General features: G+C 38.9%; 1 protein-coding gene across 1 annotated transcript in view; it reads left to right on the top strand.

Moving 5' to 3' along the window:
* ptk2aa (protein tyrosine kinase 2aa) overlaps nt 1–20,451 on the top strand; it is a 65,159-nt gene that overhangs the window by 24,430 nt on the left and 20,278 nt on the right. Inside the window, exons 4-14 of the mRNA XM_053334975.1 lie at nt 1,133–1,302; nt 2,416–2,503; nt 2,768–2,847; nt 3,283–3,345; nt 6,086–6,140; nt 12,195–12,335; nt 12,566–12,643; nt 13,541–13,648; nt 14,287–14,404; nt 14,980–15,010; nt 16,305–16,369. Coding sequence (XP_053190950.1) covers nt 1,133–1,302; nt 2,416–2,503; nt 2,768–2,847; nt 3,283–3,345; nt 6,086–6,140; nt 12,195–12,335; nt 12,566–12,643; nt 13,541–13,648; nt 14,287–14,404; nt 14,980–15,010; nt 16,305–16,369 — 997 coding nt within the window. The remainder of the gene's footprint in view (nt 1–1,132; nt 1,303–2,415; nt 2,504–2,767; nt 2,848–3,282; nt 3,346–6,085; nt 6,141–12,194; nt 12,336–12,565; nt 12,644–13,540; nt 13,649–14,286; nt 14,405–14,979; nt 15,011–16,304; nt 16,370–20,451) is intronic.

The following is a 20,451-nucleotide window of genomic DNA, read 5'->3' as shown; positions in this document are numbered from 1 at the left end:
CATAATCATGTACGTGGGATCAGCGTAAAATAAACTACAATACAATGAACATTTCACCTAATTTAACAGTGTGTTTTCAGACAACAGTGGAAGTTTGGGACAGTAGAATACGATATATCATGCTGCACAGACAATACTAATACATTTAAGAAATATTTTGACTATTACAAGCCTTATAACCTTCACACTGGCAGTATTTAGTTCAGAGTAATTGTACTGGACTTCATGCCCCCAGCAGTAGTTTTTAAAGGTTTGGTGTCCTCATCTTAATGTCCTGGCTGTCTGCTTTGATAAAGGACACTCGGCACTATGAGAATATTTTTCTTGCAAACACATCTTACCTCAGGGCACGCCTGTGTACCAGTATAGGTTTACTTAGCAGTATGCTTTTAGATCCTCTCCCATCATGCAGAAACTACTTTTATACAGCTCAAACTTTAGTGGTCATACAAGATGCACTACTGCAAATGTCTCCTCTCCTCCAGTATCTAGGTCAGACCCCCCTAGCGTTTTACATGGCAACACACATGGTTCTGTGAGCATTATTGTGCGTGTGTGTATGATGCCTGTCAACTTGTTTGGGTGGGGATGTCATGTTAAATTGCTTGAAGTCACCTACACACATACACATGCATACACTGATGCCCCAGTTGACCTGATGCAAAGTGCCAGACATAAATATTAGCACAGTTGGCAGACTGATGGCTTCATAGACTGGATAAATGTTTTGTCCACCGGGCATTTAGTTTTATTTTTTTTAAATGACCACAATATGTGTTGGTCCTCCACAACAATTATAGTAAGTATGGATAAAGGGGCAAAGGCATTGTAATTTAGCTTAGTTTAGTCTGATATGCCTTTGCCAATACTACTAGTGTTTAGTTTTATAATGGCTTTATAACTGTGTGTAACCGTGCAGGGAAAGTATTTGAAAATGTACAGTACTAAAATCAAAGTGAATATGCTCTGAAAAATAATGCCATGAGTAGCTTTTATTTCTCAAATTAACTAAATCAATATTTGCGGTGACCAAGCTTTGCAGTTAAGAATCGAAACATCTGTGCCTACATCTTTTTCACAGTACTGACTATAAAAATACAATAATATAATACAATTTACTCTTTGTCCCCAGGGAATCATCCAGAAGATTCTAGACATCCACAAAGTGCGCTGGACGTCGTGTTTCGGCCTGCGCCTCAGCAACATCCAATCCAGAGACCAAGTGCACTGGCTTCATCCAGATATGGGCGTTTCCCACGTCAGAGAGAAATATGAACAGACACGATCAAGTGAGGAGTGGAGGTGAGAGAACACAAGTCTGTCTGTCTGTGCACTGACTAAACTCGAGGCAGTTATATCAATAAATACTGTGATACACAAATGTAACACAAAAGCGGCATATTGAAGATTATATAAGTATATAAGAGTTTACTGAAGCATAAATGGCCCCCTTTTTTTTTCCTTTTTTTTTACAGTGCTGTTAGTTTGGAGCTACTTGATTGGCTCACAGGCAGAGTGGGTGTTATGCAGCCAGCAGGGAAAAAAATACTGATGTACAAGTAAAAAATGCATTTACTCAGATACTGTACTAAAAGTATTTGTACTTAGGCGCTACATTTCAAGTGGAAATATTGTAAACTGCATTTATTACACAGCTATTGTTTGTAGTTATTAGTAGAAATGTAATACCTAAATAGGTATGTAATAATAATAATAATAATAAATAAATAAGATTTTGATTTAATTACTTAATAATTTGTAATCTGCTCAGGTTCACAAACGGTGTGTGTAGGTCCTTGCGGAAAATCCATTTCTAGGAAAGCTGTGAGGTTGCACTTCATTATCATTTTCCTAGATGTTAGGCATGTCTTATTTGGCCTTGTAAAGTCAGACAAAGTCACTGTTTTCCTAACAAGTAGCTTCAGCAGTCTGCTCCAGCAGAAGTGATATATTGCAAACGTCGTCATGAAAAACAGTGTGACCCATCTGTTGTGTGGTGTTTGGAGGCCTTGTGTGTGGTGCACTGTTGTTGTGTTGGTTTGGCAGTTTGGATGTTAATGCACTGGTATATATTACCATTATTGTGGCCACTGTGGTGCTTATACTATTATATGGTGAGGACCTTTTGCACTGTGGACATAAAGAGAGAGACGGAACCAGATGCCTACTTTGTCCGACTAAGTCAACAACACTCAATGTCTCTCTGCCAATGATCTTATTTACATTCTTGCATCTCATTTTTTCTTCACCTCCTTCTGTCTCTGCCTCTCTACCAACCTCCATCAGTTCTTTCTCCTCCGTCTACTCACCGTTATTGCCTTCTTGTGTTTTTGTTTGGTTTCTTGGTCTTATAATCTTGTGCCTCAACCTGTATGTAATTTTTGCCTCTTCTCCTTCACTTCCTCTCCTCTGTAGGTATGAATTAAGGATCCGCTATCTCCCAAAGGGCTTTGTGCAGCAGTTTACAGAAGACAAACCTACACTCAATTACTTCTACCACCAGGTGCATACACACACACACACACACACACACACACACACACACACACACACACACACACACACACACACAAACACACACACGCGCGCGCACACGCAAACGCACAGACACACACACACGCCAGTCCAAATTGAGACATATGGTACTGCTAGAAGACTGTATGTGTTTGTTTATCTAGGCCAGTAGGACTGTGTGTGCATTTGTGTGGCCTGCCATTTGTTGTTTTATAAACATATGTTTGTGGCATGTATATGTCTCGTCTCCCAGGTGAAGAATGATTACATGACGGAGACCGGGGAACAGGTGGAGCAAGATGTAGCTCTTAAACTGGGCTGTCTAGAAATCAGGTGAGACACGCTCACAGCACTGAGTTCAAGTTCACAATTCATTCTGTCCATCTCTTTATATATCTATTATCTTTTTATATTACTTCTTTTTTCACTCTGAAACATTACCAAGTATGTATATTTTAGCTATATTCTAGTCTAAACTACCAATTAAAGAGACAGTTTGAGTTGCTTTTGCACCACTTGAGTTGTTTTCGTGTCGAGCAATCTGTTTGCCCTTCAGCTACACTGATAACGCTTGCCAGCATTCGTGCCAGTATTCATTATTCAAGGCAACACCCTCAAAAATGTAATCTTTAATTTCATTGCAGTGTGTCTTTGGTGTTGTGTTAATGCAATTTAAAAACTTGAAACATTTTGATAAAGATTTTTCATGTGGGTGTGGCTGCAGTAAGCGACGCTGATCTCGTTATCTCTCCATGTTTAAAATTCCAGGAGGTTCTTCAAAGAGATGAGAGGAAACGCCCTGGACAAGAAATCCAACTATGAACTACTAGAGTAAGTATTTTTCTTCATGAGCAATGAGGACCCTCACTTCCAGCTGGCAAACTTTCTGGCTCAACATCCCCTCTCTTCATTTCCTCTAACTGACTGGAAATATGCTTTGTAACCCAGCAGATATGCCAGAAACACAATACCCCAAAATCCTCTCTCAGGTTTTCTGTACAGGATGCCAAAACAGGTCTGAAAAGTTTGGATAGTGAAACATCATTTAAGAGATGTCAGGTAATTGTGTGGGAATTGCCCAAGACTATCTTTAATTGTACAGTAGTTGCAATTTGTGATTTGACATATTACATTTACTGGTGTGAAGAAAAATCTTTCACACAGTATCTGTATTCACACACATGACTACTTATGTTTAATTCCCATTATTTTAGTTCATCAAGCTCTGCTGTAGGTCTCTGCTTTGCTCCATGTCTCGATCCACTATCAGCACTCTGGTAGATGGATGTCAGTGGAGAACATGAACAAACTGCGGCCTTAACGAGGCTTGGCTCTAACCCTGTCTGATTCTAATGAGCTGCCCTATCCCAATGAAGTCTTTCTTTCAGTCCGTCAGCCTAACAAGCTCTCCAATTAACTGAGAAGAATGCCCACTGTCTCCCTATCTCAGCTGTCTGCTCACATCCCTTTGTCTGGCCTCTTCGTCCTCTCAATCTCTTCTCTGTCTCTTGCTCCTCACAGTGCTCCCATCCTCTATTTTTGTATGCTTTTATCCTGTGTTTCTTCCTCTCTTCGCTTTGTTTCTATTTCTCCCTTGTCGCCTCTTTCTGTCGATTGGGGGGAAAAGATGTTGTGTCATGCATATTTAAAACCAAAGAGAGAGTGAGAGGGAAAGTGCTGTCGGGGCTCTGATACACCAAGCTGTCATTGGCCGTTATCGATGGCTGCTGACCATTTTCAATTGGCATTGGATGCAGTTTGTAAAATTCTGGCAATTCATCTTCATCAGTGATTTCACTGTCCCTGTTTTTCATCTTCCTTTCTTCTTCCAGAAGCAAAAGACCAGAAGGTTACACTTCTCATGAGTCTGTAGTTTATGAATAATTTCCAAGAAGTTTCCCCAAAAAACAGCTATATTCAGTACCAAATATAGGAAAAATAGGAATGCCCTTTGAAGCAGTATTTCAGCTTTTTAGGGAATTTATTTATTTAACACCAGTAACTTTCTGTTATCTTGTGGTCACAGTGAAGTTTTTTTTTGTTACTGTGAGCTTGCCAAACAACTTTAGGAAGTTGTTGCTCCTAGCCAACAAATACTGTGGCTCATAACTCCCCATTAGATCCTTTTTGTTTTTACACTACAGTTATTTTGCAGATTAAACAAACATGTTAATCACTGAGCGTGTTCCTTAGTGAGCATTAGATGTGCTGGTTGGTGGATTTTGTTACTTTTTGTTTTAGGCTAGATGGTTCCCACTGTTTCCAGTCTTTGTTACGCTAAACTGAACAGCTGCTCTCTGTAGCTTAATAATAAACCGATATGACAGATATGAAAGTGGCAACGATACTCCCATCTAACTCTCCATTAAAAAGTTAATACATTTCCTCAAAGGTTTAACTATTCCTTTAAAGAAAAGCTAATTTTAAACCAATGTAACCTATTCACTATTCGTTCCATATATGTGTAATTGTGGAGCATATATTTCATAAGCTGACTTTCGTGAACTGAAGAAAAGACTCTTTTGGTTCCACTAGCAATTCACTGGAAACAATTAATTGAAAACATACTGATGAACACTGTTGATTTTCCCCAGATTTATCACCAAATTATGAAGCGTTCTCAGGAAACCTCTTAAACATTTTTAAGGAAGTTATCCGGTAATCACAGGAAAAAATGTTACAGTGCTAGTTGCACATATTGTCATTTTGTTTGTACATATAATAAGTAACAAATGGTACACTAGTTTTTTTGTAATTGTATTTCCACACTGTTGTTTGGTTTCCCGAAACAAACTACTGACTGGTTAGTTCCCGTTACACAGCCACAGAACATGTGTGCATGTTGGTGATCTGCTGTGTGTAGTTGGCTGCAGATTTTGCGGTTTGTGAGCTAATGCAAAATGTTTAATCCGTGGGCCTTTGATTTGGTGCTTCATCTTTCAGAGTACTTTTATTTATGTTTTTCTTTTCGTCGCTCACCAGATGACAGACCAGACAGATTTGGCTTCGAGAACATTTGTCAGGTTTATAGTGCTTAAACATAGAAAGAAAACAAAATTATGATCAGAAAGATGGGAAGGAGAAAGGATAATCTTTTCCCTTACTCTCTCTTCACTTTTCCCTGTCCTCTCTATATACTTGTCTTTTCTCCAGAGGAGTTTGAGTCATTAGCTAGCTTCCTGTTTTAGCTTTGCACATCTTTCTTTGTCTCTGTGGTCTCCCTCTTTGTACTCCTCCATGCCTCTCTCTTTCAATCTCTTTTTTCTACTCTCTCTGTTTTCCTTCATCCCCATCTCTTAGGAAAAGATGAGTAGTGCTCTGTTGTCAGCACTTAGTCATACTTTAGCTTTCTGGTTCTGTTTTCTGTTTGTCTTCAGTTGCCCGTCCGCCTAACTGTTTCTGTCTGTAACTGTTGTTTGTAATTTCTCAGTAGGGGGAAAAAATAATCTGCTGCAATCAGATAAAGCAAAAAGTGGTTGTCAATTAACATTCCTCAGTATAATTACAGCATAATAAACATAATAAACATTATGCTCTCTTCCTCTTGTTTTTTCTCTGTCTCTCTTTACAGGAAAGATGTTGGTTTGAGGCGTTTTTTCCCAAAAGACCTGTTGGATTCAGTCAAGGTGAGAATTAGTTTTTGGGAACACAAAATAGGATATGTATTGTTGCTAAAAACAGACCGTTTGTGGAAGAAATGGTTCAATAAGTTTTTGATCAAAGCTTTAGTGTCTTGGCAGGTTGAGTTGGTGTTCAGCCATCACTCACCAGCAGCTGTCATAGTGCCCCTGCTCCCCCCAAAAGTGTTAGTCAGTTACCAAAAGAAAACCAAAGAGTCATTTTGAGCCAAATTTTTCAATGTGTTACTTGACGTGTTGTCAGACCCAGTCTGGCCTGGTTGACGAAGTGTGAAGCAGTCCAAGACTCTTCAAGAATGAAACGTAATCCTGGCCAACCAGCTGTGGAAATTTAGCGGAATAGAGACAAGTAAGAGAAAAAATAGGAAAATGACACATGCTACATACATATAAAGATGAGTATAGTTCCAACAGACACTGTTCCGCTAATAAGTTTTCACAAAATTTCCTTTGAGTGAAATAATTACACATAAAATGATATAAAAACAGCATGCATCAGTTCTCCTAGTGTACATATGCATGTTGAAAGAGGCTCAGCAAATTTCCTCCTCGATGTTTCACTGTAATGATATCACTTCAAAACTCATTTGACATGTGATATCAAACTGCAGCTTCTCTAAATGGGTTATGCAGGTGACGAATGTGAAAACACAAAAATCTACTCAGTCTCTACTCAGGTTCGTACAAGATGAGAACATGCGTGTGAAAGACAGCGAGTCATTTGTGTTAGAATAGAAAATTAATTTAATTTGTAGTTTGATGGATGCAGGTTGTGTTTGTATGTGATGGTCGGGGTGTGCTTGCATAATGAACAGTGTCTGTGTCCGTGATAAATTTACGGCACGTGTTTATTGGTTTGGGGGTGGGGGTGGGGGGGGGGGGTTCTTGGTGTGTGTGTGTGAGTGTGTGTTTGTTTCTGAAAGAAAGGAGCAGTGACCTGAAAAGGTCTTGATGTCAGCAGGCGGGCAGACAGATGCTCTGCAGAGGGAGAGGAACTGTGTTTGTGTGTGTGTGACCCTCAGGTCATGTTTAAACCCACTTTCTCTTTCCAACAATGAGGAGGGAAGGGGAGGTGTCACTGCGCGTCTCCTTCTGGGGTCCCCCCTACCCCACCCCCTTGTCTGTCAAGCCTTGCTGAATTCAGCTGCCCACCTACCTACTTTACTCTCCTCTCCTCTCCTCATTTTTTACCTCCCCTCATTGTCTACTCCCTCAGTCAAAATGACAACACTGACTTCCCTGAAGCCTGTTTTATAAGCCGTGGAGATGCACACAGACATCCAGAATCTGGCAGATAAGACTTGATTGTAGATGTCTGGACTGATGTTAGGATTTAAGAATGAGTAGAAGTATTTGTCTCCATTTATTAAATCAGTTGAAACGATAAGTTGATAAATTACTCAACTGAAACAAAATGATTTGGTTAATACTCAGATTATTGATAAAATCATATAAGCTATTTTCCATGCAAAACTGCCCAAATTAGTTTGCTTTCAGCTGTAAAACATGTGATATGAAGACATTCATTGGTGGTCTAGGCACTTTTCTAACCTTTTATTGATCAACCATTTCATTGATTAAATGAGAAAACAGATTGATCAATAATGAATTGTTTATATAGCTGTAACGAGTTGTTTGTATATGCCTTTAAGAATTTTTATACATAATTCCATCAAATAATAATGTTTAAATGATGATAAGGTTGATATCCAAATTATACGGTTTTGACACAGCTGCTGCTCTTTTTGTGGCACACATACATAGGTTTGTGTGTGTGTGTGTGTGTGTGTGTGCATGTGCGTGTGTTAGAGACAGAGACCACAGCTGTCATTTACGTTTGTGTCGTCCACATCAGTGAAAGAGAATGGTAGTCATTTAATGGGATTATTCTCTCTCAATGGACTCCACTTCACGCACACACACACGCACACACACACACTCCAGAGCAGATGGCTGTGGTAGTAAACAGTGACTGATGGTAGCTGTGGTGAAAGCGTTTATAAAGAGCAGAGTCTGTTCATTTATATTGACAGGCTGGGCAGCAGGTTTAGTAAAACTGACCTTTGGTGGCTTCAGAGATCAAAGTTTTATCAACCAGCTCCAGCTTGAGTTGGCAGCCTATATACCATGACAGATAAATAACATTTTTGAGTTACTATTTGACTTTATGAAAGCATTGATTTTCCCAATTTCATGATACTGCAATGAGACACATTTTAGTTTCAAATATTTGTAAGGAAGAAAACACAATATTTGATTGTACTGTTATCTTGATATATTTAATGCAGCACATCTGGGCTGTATGCAGTACTGGTCTCTTATAAGATATCAGTATCATGAGGATTAATTATATATATATTTATATTTTTAAAGTAATGATTCAGCCATTCATTAGCAGGAGTTCAGTGCTAACATAAATGAAACCAGCAGGGTCACAGTAAGTGTATGCTGAGATAACAGCAGTCCTTTTGAGTTTTAATGAAGCTCAACTTAAAGGGAGACTCTGATATAGGAGTGCAATGCTAAATTGGTGGAGGATGCTTTTAATGAGGCTTCATTTCAGTCAGTATAACTTTCTAGACATAGCATATAATTAGATTTACCACTACATTTATGGCAGTGAAAAAGCAAGCCAATTGGACACAGAGTAATATTGGACTTCTCTGCAGTAGAGACAACAACTTATTGAACCAAAACTACAACAAAAAACGCTACCTCCAACCACTGCTGATAAAAATCAATGTAAACGAAACAATAGCACACACTCTGATTGTGTCCTGCTGACGCTGTAAACAGATTTAAATGAAAAATTAAATTAAAAAACATATTGTAGAAGTGCAGCGACTGGTCAGCAAAGTTACATAACTGGTCAGCCTGTTGCTATAGCCACACAGCATAGTGATTGGGAGAGTGATAGCTACTCGCAGTACTTCCTTTCAGGAAGGGTGGACTGGACTGGCAATATCCTCGTGTGTGTTGGATGTGGAGGAATTCTAGGAATTAAAACAGCGATCCTATCAAGCTCTCTAAGTACACACACACACACACACACACACACACACATATCACATTCTGTAAATATGTCTGTTATCAGTCTGTTTTCACATCCCTTTTAAATGTCAAACACACACAGAGCTGAACACACAGGAACATTATAGATGAGTGTGTATGTGTAGGCTTCCCACAGGCTTAATGAGTAGACAGCTGCCAGTTTAAAGGCTCTGTAACGCTGAAATAATGTATTAATACTAATACTATTATTCCAAATGCATAACAGAATGTAGATCAGCACAATGGATAATAATGGAATGAAAATAATGGCTAAATAATCATTATATAAATATTTTATTATACACAAAGGGTCATACTGTACATCCACTGTTAATTTAATTTGTGGGCCTCACAAAACCCACCATGGATCAGTCAATTGCTTGTTTCCAAGTTACATTGTAGTTTTTTAATCAATTAGGATTCCAACTAATAATTATTTAAATCAACAATTTAATCTTCTGATTATTCTCTTGTTTAATTGATGAATTACTTAGTATGAAAAAATACTGAAAAAAATGCGTTCACAATTTCGGAGAGCCCACAGTAACAATCCCAAACCTTATGATATTCAATTCACTGTCATATATTATGAATAAAAACAGCAGATCATTGCATTTGAGAAGCTGGAATCAAAGCATGGTTGGCATTTTTGATTAAAACATGATTGAAACAGCTAATCGAATATAAAATAATTGCAGAATCATTTTCTTTCAGCTGACTAAGTGTTGCAGCTCTAAAATCAATGGATCAATTTATTGTTTTAGCTGTAATTTGAATTGTTAAACTGTTCTATAGCTTTGTGCAGAATGACCTTAATGTAATGTACCAGCCTACTGTAAATCTGTAGTTTTTTTTTTTTTTTTTTTAAGCCTGGTTTGCACTGAACTAAATCTCCTGTAATCTTAATCTTAATCTATATACGGAGAGCTATTTATAGTTTGGGATTGTTTGTACAGTGTGTGAATGTGTATTTTTATCATTATGTACTGAGTGTGTTTCACCTACAGTATAAAAGCTCGACATTATAGAGGTCGGGATAGATCAAAACGGACATTTGTCAGTTAAATCTCTTTAAGTCCCGATGGCTTCAAACATGCAGTACATTAGACAGAGAGGATTATATATATGACACTGCATGTATATGTGTTGTGCACATTTATGTCTGGAGTGATGAAGTGTAGAGAGGATTGTAAAGGGCAGAATAAGGTTCCGAGATGTCAGCTCCCCACCTGTCTGCTCTCTGCTCACAGAACAAACTTGAAAAGTTAAGAATATATACCCATACCCAATATAACCCATAATGCAGAAGATGAGGGATGTGTGGTGTCTGTCTGTGTAGATTTGCTGTAGTATGGACTTGGCACCAGGTGGAGCCTCCTACTTTTTAATGAGAATGAGTTACAGGTGTGTTTAGTGACCTCCTGTAAGGGGAGCATAAACTGTAAAACAAATGCACCCCCCCCCCCCCCCCCTGCCCTCTGAGGAAGAAAAAAGTGCCAGCCTGCCTCACACTGCTCACTGAGGCAGTTCTGTTGATGAGCTCTGAAGCATAAAGTTGTTGTCTGGCAGCTGTACGGTTCAGCTACCTGAGGCTCATCCTCACGGTAAACTAGCATCAGCAACAGAAGCTGAGAGCTGAGTGTCAGACAGCAGGACTCTATTTACACACGCTTCCAACAAAATCAACACAAAAGCAATACACCCCTGCTTTGAGTATGAATGCATTTTAACGATGGCAGTAAGTGGACAGATAAAGTCTCAGCGACAGTATTGTTTGCCCCCGGGACATCCGTCCAGCTGAGCAGCTGTTTCCAGCAGCTGGGCTATCGTTAGCTACAGTGAACACTTACATCACTCCATCATGTAGATCAAGTCTGCAGATTATTTTAGATTAAACCAGTCAGTCCTCCTTTGTGAAGAGATTGGAGTAACATGTTGTTTATTGATAACAATGCAGGTTATTTATTGTTGATGGCTACAGACATTTTGATTAAATGTTAATTGTTAGATATGTCCCACACATCTAGACTGATCTAATTAATATCCTCTAGTGAAGCTGGGGGTTTTGCAGCTGTTTGCTTTATACTTTGGATTTTGTTGAGCCTTCATCCGCACTCCTTCTGGGGGAGAATGAGACATGCTGCACAGGAGTTGGCTTCAGCCTGATGCTGTTGACCCAGGCAGTGGAAATAAGACTCATGGGAGTCTATTGCCAGCATGGGTGAAATGCAGCAGGAGCTAGGCTTTTTAGCAGACGTAATGAAGTAGTTTATTTCTGCGGCACGTTGGTGAATGAAGTTCGCAGGATAATAAATTCTCAAGGTGGCTGAGCAGAAAAAAAAGACACACAGCGAGAGTGCAGGGGCTTTAAATGGGGGGCTACTGTGGGGTAGCTACCTCCCAATTCGATGGTGAGTGTAAAGAAGTTTTTTCTTAGGTGCCAAGGTAGAGCTTCGTAAGGGGAAACCAATAGTGAAGCCTGTTAGAGAATACACTCAATTCATTATTTAGTTTTATTTAGTTTACTTTATGTGTTCTTTTAATGTAGCCTACTCTGATTTTACATTGAACACAGGTCATGCCAGTTAAAACAGTTTTCTAATGGAAAAACATATCTCTAAATTATTAATGATTAAATGATAATCGAACTATTGGATGACTACTGGTTAAAGAAATTGCTTAAAATTTGCTTCCCTAATTGAGTGGTAACTGACTGTTTCAATGTGTCTGTTAAGATATTGATCTGAACTAAGTGGGTCTCTACGTTGAAGTGGTGAGGTCAGTTTGATTTGAAGCAAAGTGGACTATTAGTCAATCAATGTCTTCCTCTCTCAGTGTCTCTGTCACTCTACACCATCCCACACACACATTCCATCAGGCCTCTTCCATTACCTTCTCCCCTGTTTACACTTTCTGTTGTACCAGCTGGATAACATTTAAAATAAAAAGTTTATGGCTTGAATTTTCTATCTCCATTTCTTTTCTCTTCAGGCTAAAACTCTTCGTAAATTGATTCAGCAGACATTTAAGCAGGTGGCTAATCTCAATGACGAGCAGTGCATCCTCAAGTTCTTGGAGATACTTGCACCTATCTACCGCTATGACAAGGAGTGCTTCAAATGTGCCCTCGGGGTAAGTCTTTCCTCCACTCTCTACTGTGTACTGAAGTACTCTGAAAGCTGTGTTAGATTGACCCCTTTTGGTGGCATCAGGTCTTGCATGTATCCGGGATGTGGTGCTGTGCCATACACTTTTCTCCACTTCTGCTTCACAACATAACCTTTCCCTCAACTTCTTATTCTCCTCCTCATCCCACTTTGCGTATGTTTCTCCTTTTCAACTTTAATCCTCTCTCTTAACAGTCCAGCTGGGTGATCCAGGTGGAGTTGGCTATTGGGCCGGAGGAAGGGATCAGCTACCTCACTGACAAGGGATCCACGGTGAGTTCATATCAAGAACATACACATCACAAAGTTTATTAATAGTTTCTACCACTGTTATGCATCCCAACACGTATTTTTTACTAATATTTCCAGGCAAAAGACAGGGCAGACATAGGCAACATAATATTTGTACAGGAACAGGGTCTTTTGAACACATATCTAACAGATTACCTCCTATAAGCACAGATATGCAGACCATTTTTCCCACTATTTTTTATATTGTTCATATTGTAGTCTTAAGGTGAATTATTACTTTAATTTATCTACAGAGTTCATTTCATTGATAATTGCAGTCCAGTTGTCCATTTGTAGTGTAGTTTGCCTGAAGTCATATCCATGTAATAGCTTTCTTGCTAGCAGCCTAAAGTATTTTAAAGGGATATTCATCTTGTGCCATTAGTTCCTCTGGGATTTTGCCCACGTATAAGTTGGCGAAAGAGCAATCAAGTTTCTTATGCAAACCTTTACCATTAACAATTAAAGGGAAAACCCAAAGAATATGAAAATGGTTAGCTAATTATTTTAACCATACTGCAGCAATCATTCTGTCCCTGTCAACTACTTTGTATAAATATCGGCTTTAGAGTCACATGTTCACATGTATCACATGTTCGTCAAACAGAACTCTCACCAGGATCTTGAGTGGGTAGTCTTAGCCTTGCTTTCCCAGATATTACTCCAATTATTCTCAGATATGTCCAGGCCTAATTGTTTTTCCCATTTTACCGCTTTACTTCTGATATCACAGTTGTGTATATTGTAGGCTTTACAGCTAAGATTACGGCCAAAAGTATCATGCATTCATAATCAAATTAATTATAAGCCTACCTAAGAATACATTTATTAAAGTTAATATGTTTTAATTTAAACTCTTTAATGACTCTCTACCTGCAGCCCACCCATCTAGCTAATTTTAACCAAGTCCAGTCCATCCAGTACTCTGCCATGGAGGAGAAGGACAGGAAAGGGATGCTACAGCTCAACGTTGCAGGAGCAGCTGAGGTACTACTGCTCTGTTTATCCCACTACACAAATGGTTTTACATTTAAACTACTTGATTTACATTTACATGTTGTTTCATTAAATAATTAAATGGTCAGAAGAAAGCAAGATGCAAATTAGCTCACTCTCTCTCATGGCATTTCAGTTGATATTCTATTAGTTATTAGTAGATCTATCATACTCTGTGTCCATTACAGCTGTGTTACTCTGTGGTTCGGTTCACTGTGTGACTGACATTGCCAGAGAGATGACATAATTGCTTTCCATGTATAGATTTCCAGATGAATAGTTCGGGTTTCGTAACACCCACTGCTGTATGTGTGGTGTCTGTTTTATTGGCTTTTATAGTATTGGACACACACACACACACACACACACACACACACACACACACACACACACACACACACACACACACACACACTCACTCACTCACTCACTCACTCACTCACTCACTCACTCACTCACTCACTCACTCATACTAACAGTATGTGAGTGAGAGGAGATTCCCCCAACATAAGGGGCAGCTGGAAACCCCCACTGTGCTGTTATGTGTATGTGTGTATGTGTGTATGTGTGTGTCTTCGGAGATAATGGCTCTTTGTAACAGGCCTGCCACTGTGTGTGTGTGTGTGTAGCCCCTCACAGTTACAACCGCATCACTGACTATGGCGGAGAACTTGGCTGACTTGATTGACGGTTACTGTCGGCTCATCACCATGGAAACTCATTCCTTTATCGTCAGATTTCAGAAAGGTACGAACCTGCCGTAAATCCTATTAGTATACAAAATGTAAAAACATATATATATATAACATAATATAAACCCTCAAGGTTTTCTAAATTTCTATAAATTCTAGTATTGGCATTTAAAAAAGATCCATATGATGTGAATTTGCTAACTGACAATGAATGGTTACAGGAATCATCTTTATAATAATAAATGTTATTCTTTTTTTTTTTAGTTTATGTTTTAGTTTTTTAAAAGCGGTACTTGGAGACTAAATGAGATGCTATTGTTTTTATATTGAGATGCTATTTTGTCATACTGTTGTAATAACAAAAGCTCTGTAATTTGGACATTGGAACAGTCATTATTGGTAAATTATAATGTCAGTAGTGTTTTGTACTTACTAGTTGTGAAGTCCATCTATATAGTGAAGTGCACTTTGAGCTGAATGATCAGTCTGCTGTGATACATAAACTGGTAGTATCTTCTTATATATATATATATATATATATATATATAAAAAGTCATTTTTACTTGTATGATGAGTATTAATGGCAGAGTCCGCTGTCTGATCACATTGATGTGTGTTTCTGTCCTCTAGAGGGAGAGAGAGCACTGCCTTCCATCCCAAAGTAAGTACCTGTCTCAATCTTTGTATTGCTAAATACAAAAAGTCTGATTATTTCCCCATGTCTCACCGAAAGATTGCATGTTGACTTTGAGTTTACCAGTTACAGGCTTACCAGAAGTTGAAATAAACTCACATAGTCATACTTAGTGTCTGTCTTTTAACAGTATGAGGCTGACAGTTGGCCAGGCAGCTATTCAATTCATGATCATTTGTTCTCTGTAGCATCTACTTCAAATTCAGTCTCCTCATCATTACCTTGAAATCCTTGAACTTGATCTGAGTTCTTTAGAAATTAAAAGGGCTTGAGTTACACCTCTGTTTAAGAGGAAATATAAGAAGATTACATAAATGAAACCAGTTTCCTCAGAATCTGCTGTTCCAGCTAAGGGTAGAGCAACACTTTCTGTTTAGAAACGGACATTTAGCCATTTAGTGCCTTTGTTATCAGTGAGATGACAGGAAATGAGGGGAGAGAGATGGGAAACTCAAGATGTTGCACTTTATAGTCGGCTAGGCCAACAGGCCATCGCATTTAATTTGTTTATGTTGTGTGTGGGTGTTTTAATGTGGATTTCTATGTAAAACTGAACAACCTAATGCTGTATTTTCAGTGTTTTTATCCAGAATGAGCCTCTTTTTATGGGTTTTTTTTCTCCGAACCAGCAGGCCTGTAAAGAGATTTCAAGGGAAACACTGGTGCTTCCTAATTTTTTCAACGTGGAGGCTGTTGTGTTTGTTTATCTGTGACCGTAGCAGCCTGACATGTGTTCACTAGTTCAAATTCACTTTTTGCTTACTTTTGGTCATTTCAACTCAAATCTGCTCTCTCTCTCTCTTTCTCTGTCTGTGGTCAAATAAGGAGATAAGTTTAGGAGCCAAATATTTTCCACTTAGGGTTTTTAAACACTTGGGCAGTCTCCTCCTCTTTCTCTCGGTCTCTTACTCTAAGTTTCACTTCGCTCTCTGTCTCTCTCTCTCTCTCTCTCTCTCTCTCTCTTTCTCTCTGCCTGTTGTGGTCTGTGATGTAAAGATAGTAGTAGAGCTCAGCTGACACAGAAAAAGAGACCACGGCACAGGCGGAGGAAGATAATTGAAACAGTACGGGTTAGTTTACAGATGACTTTTTCCTCTTCTAAAGAGCTCTGTGTGTGCAACAGTTTCCATAGTTTATTCTTTCAGTAAGACCTGGTTTTGAAAATCAGTGATGTGTGTTAGAGATTTTGATTTAGCTTAGATCTTTTTATTGTTTTGTGTAATTCATGTCAACTAACTCATACTGTTCTCCTCTCCTCTAGAGTCTCTAATAATGAGAAGAAATTAGAAGCAGTCAGGAGCGGAGTAAGAGCTATCTCTGTCTCAGGTAAGTTAAAAATGATGCACTCACTTAAAAATGGACTGGATTAGCAGTGAGATAAGCACAGCCTCTGATGTCTTCCTTCTACTGTCTAAAGCTATTTTCACATATAAACTCCGGACAATGTCTGTAGAATAAAGTCCAGACATTTTCCAGAGTTGCCCTTTCACACATGAAGCACACAACAGGAGTCTGTCTGTGTCAGAGGCACCGACTGGAAATACTCCGTTTGGTTTCGGTGAGTGCAGGAGGCAGGACATGACGCAAAAAGATGCTGCGGTTGTAATTTAGGTTTTTAAACTTTTCATCAGAAATAAAACTGCGTTTATTTTATGAGGGATCACAGGAAGTTCTCTCTCGTTAGCGTTTGCTTCACAGCGGAGCATTCAGGCAGTGCAAAACAGTGCAGCTTAGCTAACTTGCTGTATTTATCCTGTGCCAGCTGCATGTGTAAAATAGCGGCTGTGGATGAGATGGGAGTTGACTGCTGGAAGTCAAAGACATCAAATTTAAGGTTATGTTCTCCTCATTCAACAGTTTGTTTGATAAATTGCTCGTACTCTTTCCTTTACTGCCAGATTTTGTTGCACTTACAGCAGCAGGCGGTTGTAGCCCTGCTCACTTGCTTGCTGAGAATTCTCCGGAGAATTCACTGCTGTACTCACACATGAGCCGTGTCCCAGTGCTGTACTCGGACATTACACAGTCTTCATCCTCAGCACCTGGCAGGTTAAAGTCTGTTTAATGTCCGATTCAACTGATGTGGACATTTGCGTTCACACATACAGCTCCTCCGGGTAATGTCCAGAAAATGTCAGGGTTGCAGTGCATGTGTAAAAAGGGCTGTCTATGTCTTTCCATTTCTTCCAACATCTTTTTTTTTCTTTTTTCTCTCACTCATTTTTTTTTCATCTTATTGTTGGGACTGCCTCTCCCTCTCCCTGTCTTCCTCTCTCTGTCCCTGCCTCCATCTCTCTTTCTCTCTTCGTGCTCACTTTTGTTTACTTCCTGTCCACTTTTTCTCTCCCACGTCTCCCCTCTGCACTCAATTCCATTCACTCTGTTTTCTTTTTTCCTTTCACACTCTTGTTGTCTTTTCCGCCTGATTGGCTGAAGACCATGTGCCATCAACACCTCCTAAGCCAACCAAGGCACGGCGTTTCCTCCTCCCCTTTGTCTTCTGTTCAGATTCGCCGCCCAATGGTACCCCCTGGTCTTTTTGGACAGGTTTTAGAGGAGAATATCCACAAAATTGTGATGCAGCGGAATGAAATGCTTGATTTGCTGATATTGCAATGCGGACAGAACCCCCCTAGAGAAAGTATCCTATTGATAAAAATATTAAATAAAATTACACAATTAAATTTAATTGTGTATTAGCTTTTAATTTTCTTCAATGTTTTATAGCAGCCTTGTTACAGAGAGTTACAGTATATAAACCATTCATGATATTGGCACCATTTTTTAAGCCATTTTGGAATTTGCCAAACTTTTAATGTAAAATTTAAATGTTTTTGCATTGATAACTGCAGCATATCACATTTATCTGGTACGTCACAATCCGCCTAATTTTTAAGGGTGCTCTCTTCTACCAAACTGTCTTTGTCCTCACTGCCTGGTTGCTTTTACTAATTCAGTCTTAAAAACTCAGGCGCAAACACAGTTCAGCCACAATAACTGGTTGTGTATTTCAGCACATAACCAAGCCAAAGCTCTCCAATAGAGGCCTGAACACACATGGAAAATAATTTGAATTGAACTTTCTAATTGAGAGTTATAACCTGTAAACCCTGAGGGTCGTCTGGGATGCATTAATAACAGTTTATCTTACTATTAGTAGCCAGTTCTACATTTTACCTCTCATTTAGAAGAATAAATGTTCAGTGTTTAAGCCAATTATATTTTCCATTTTCCTCTTTGTAAAATGTTTACTTCCATTCAACTAAATGATGTGACTGGAAGTGGCCCTGTACCAACACACAGAGTAAAATGGTTCTCTCATGTCTGAGTTCACCACATCCTTTACTGTTGAGGTCACAGTTATTTTTAATCATTATTTTCAGTGTTGTATGTCAGTTAATACAAAGGCACAGAGCTTTGTTCATGGCAGGGTAGCCATGAAAAGGAGAGAGAGATCATTCTTCTCTTAGAGAATCTGTTGTTAAAGTGTCCGCTACCAGCTCAGAGGTGTTGTTCTGTAGCTAAGAATAAGACCTCCTCTATCCTATATGGGAAAAACAATGTTCTGAATAGTGTAAACACATAAAACGTACGTTTCCTGCACTAAAGATGACACACTAAATAAGTGAATGTAAGCTTATTGTCTCAATCTGCGGCTTTGGCAGCTGTCACCAGGAGCACGACTGCTCTGAGAAAGTCATGAATCTGGACAGCAGCTGGATAGTTGTTGAAACTTTAACAAACGATCCAAAGTATTTCAGCTGGAGGCTCGAAATGTGACACGCAGGCACAGTGGACGTCCCACTTTTTAGAATTTCAACATGAAAATGATTCGTGTCTGTTGTCAATCATAGCTTTCAAACAATAGCTCTATTTGTATAGTATGTGTTTCTGTGTTGGTCATTTGAAACATTATCACTCATTTTACAGAGAGCACAAATGGTAATGTTTTAAGTATAGACTAAAAAATTACCAAAAATGTGAAACATGTAGTTTTCAGTTCCTCCTGCGGGTTTGAGAGCTTCTTGTAGACGCTGTTAGCCTCCAAAGAGGCAATTAGTCTACAATCATTTCTTAAAGCAACTTAAGATGCTTTTAGGAAAAGCTTCTTTAGCTTTTAAGGGGTTTTTAAGATGGAATTCACCATCATCTAAGCTTTTAAGATGCTTTTGGGAAATGCAGCCCTGATTGGAAAATATCTATTTCTATGTATACCGAAGGAAAGATTTAAAAAATATATTGTGATTCTAGTAGACACAGTGGGCCAGTCAGACTTGGGAACTGGAGTTTCTCTGAGAAAAATTATCACTGCTTTTGATTCGGGTTAAGATTCTGAAGAGATTATTACAGTAAAGAGAAAAACCTTGAAATTATGCTTGAAATGAACAATTTTCTAGATATGCTGTAATCCTTAATCAGGCATAAATCGGGTTGAGGATCCAACACTGCTCTCAGTTTAAAACCCACCGCCTGGATTCATATGTTAGACTCTGCTTCTAACCATACATTAACTCTCTGACTTACAAATATTTACAGCTCAACACAGACAGCATACCTCACTGAAAATATACTAGAGTCTAAACACAGCCTCAAATACTGTCACTGTTTTCTTGCACTTGTTCATTTTACCTCCATGTGTCTGCGCAGCATTAATGAAAGTTGTTAACTCAGCTTTTTCACTGAAAATATTTTGGATGTGAACTAACTGCTCGCTGACTATTTGACTTTGCAGATCCTGCAACATCTCTCATGTTGTTTCAAGACTTTTTCATGCTCTAACCTCTCCTCTCTCTCTCTTCTCTCTCCCTCTTGCTCTCTCTCTCTCCATTCTTTCCCTCCTCCTCCTTTTCTTCTTCTGCTGTCCCGTTTCCTGCATGCTCTCCTGGACCCTGCAGAAGATCTTAGTGGGGATGGTAAAGTTATGCTGTTGTTTTTCAATCTCTCCGTCCTTCCCTTCTTTCTTGTCTTCATTGCACCAACACACTGTACCCTCCTGGGGAAGGGTGGCGTGTACAGTATGTGTGTGTGGATGTTTGTGCATGCATTTTTCCTTCTTTAACAATGGTGCTATGTGTGTATGTGCTGTGTTATCTGGAATGATATCATTTAGAATGATTTCAATGTAATGATCATTTAGCTGAATGTGTTTCTCATGTTTCAGTGATGGAAACATGAATAAATCAGTGGCAGCAGTGATTCTGATCTGTTAGTAGCTTGAGTGGCTTACTGTTTTAGTGGTGTATTTTTATTTTAAGATGTTTGTATGTCTCTGTGTGTCTATTTGTGATTACCTCCAAAGGGGATTACCACTAAACTTTAAATGTGTCAGCTTTTAATGATAAGAACAACCCCCCAAAAAACAGAATTGGTAAATTAAGTGGTATTTCTCTTTAAGGGAACTTCTCCAA

This window comes from Scomber japonicus, chromosome 15, assembly GCF_027409825.1.
Source record: "Scomber japonicus isolate fScoJap1 chromosome 15, fScoJap1.pri, whole genome shotgun sequence".
In the NCBI taxonomy this organism is placed as follows: domain Eukaryota; kingdom Metazoa; phylum Chordata; class Actinopteri; order Scombriformes; family Scombridae; genus Scomber; species Scomber japonicus.
Note: the sequence above shows the minus strand (reverse complement) of the source record. Positions and strands in the feature narration are given on the sequence as shown.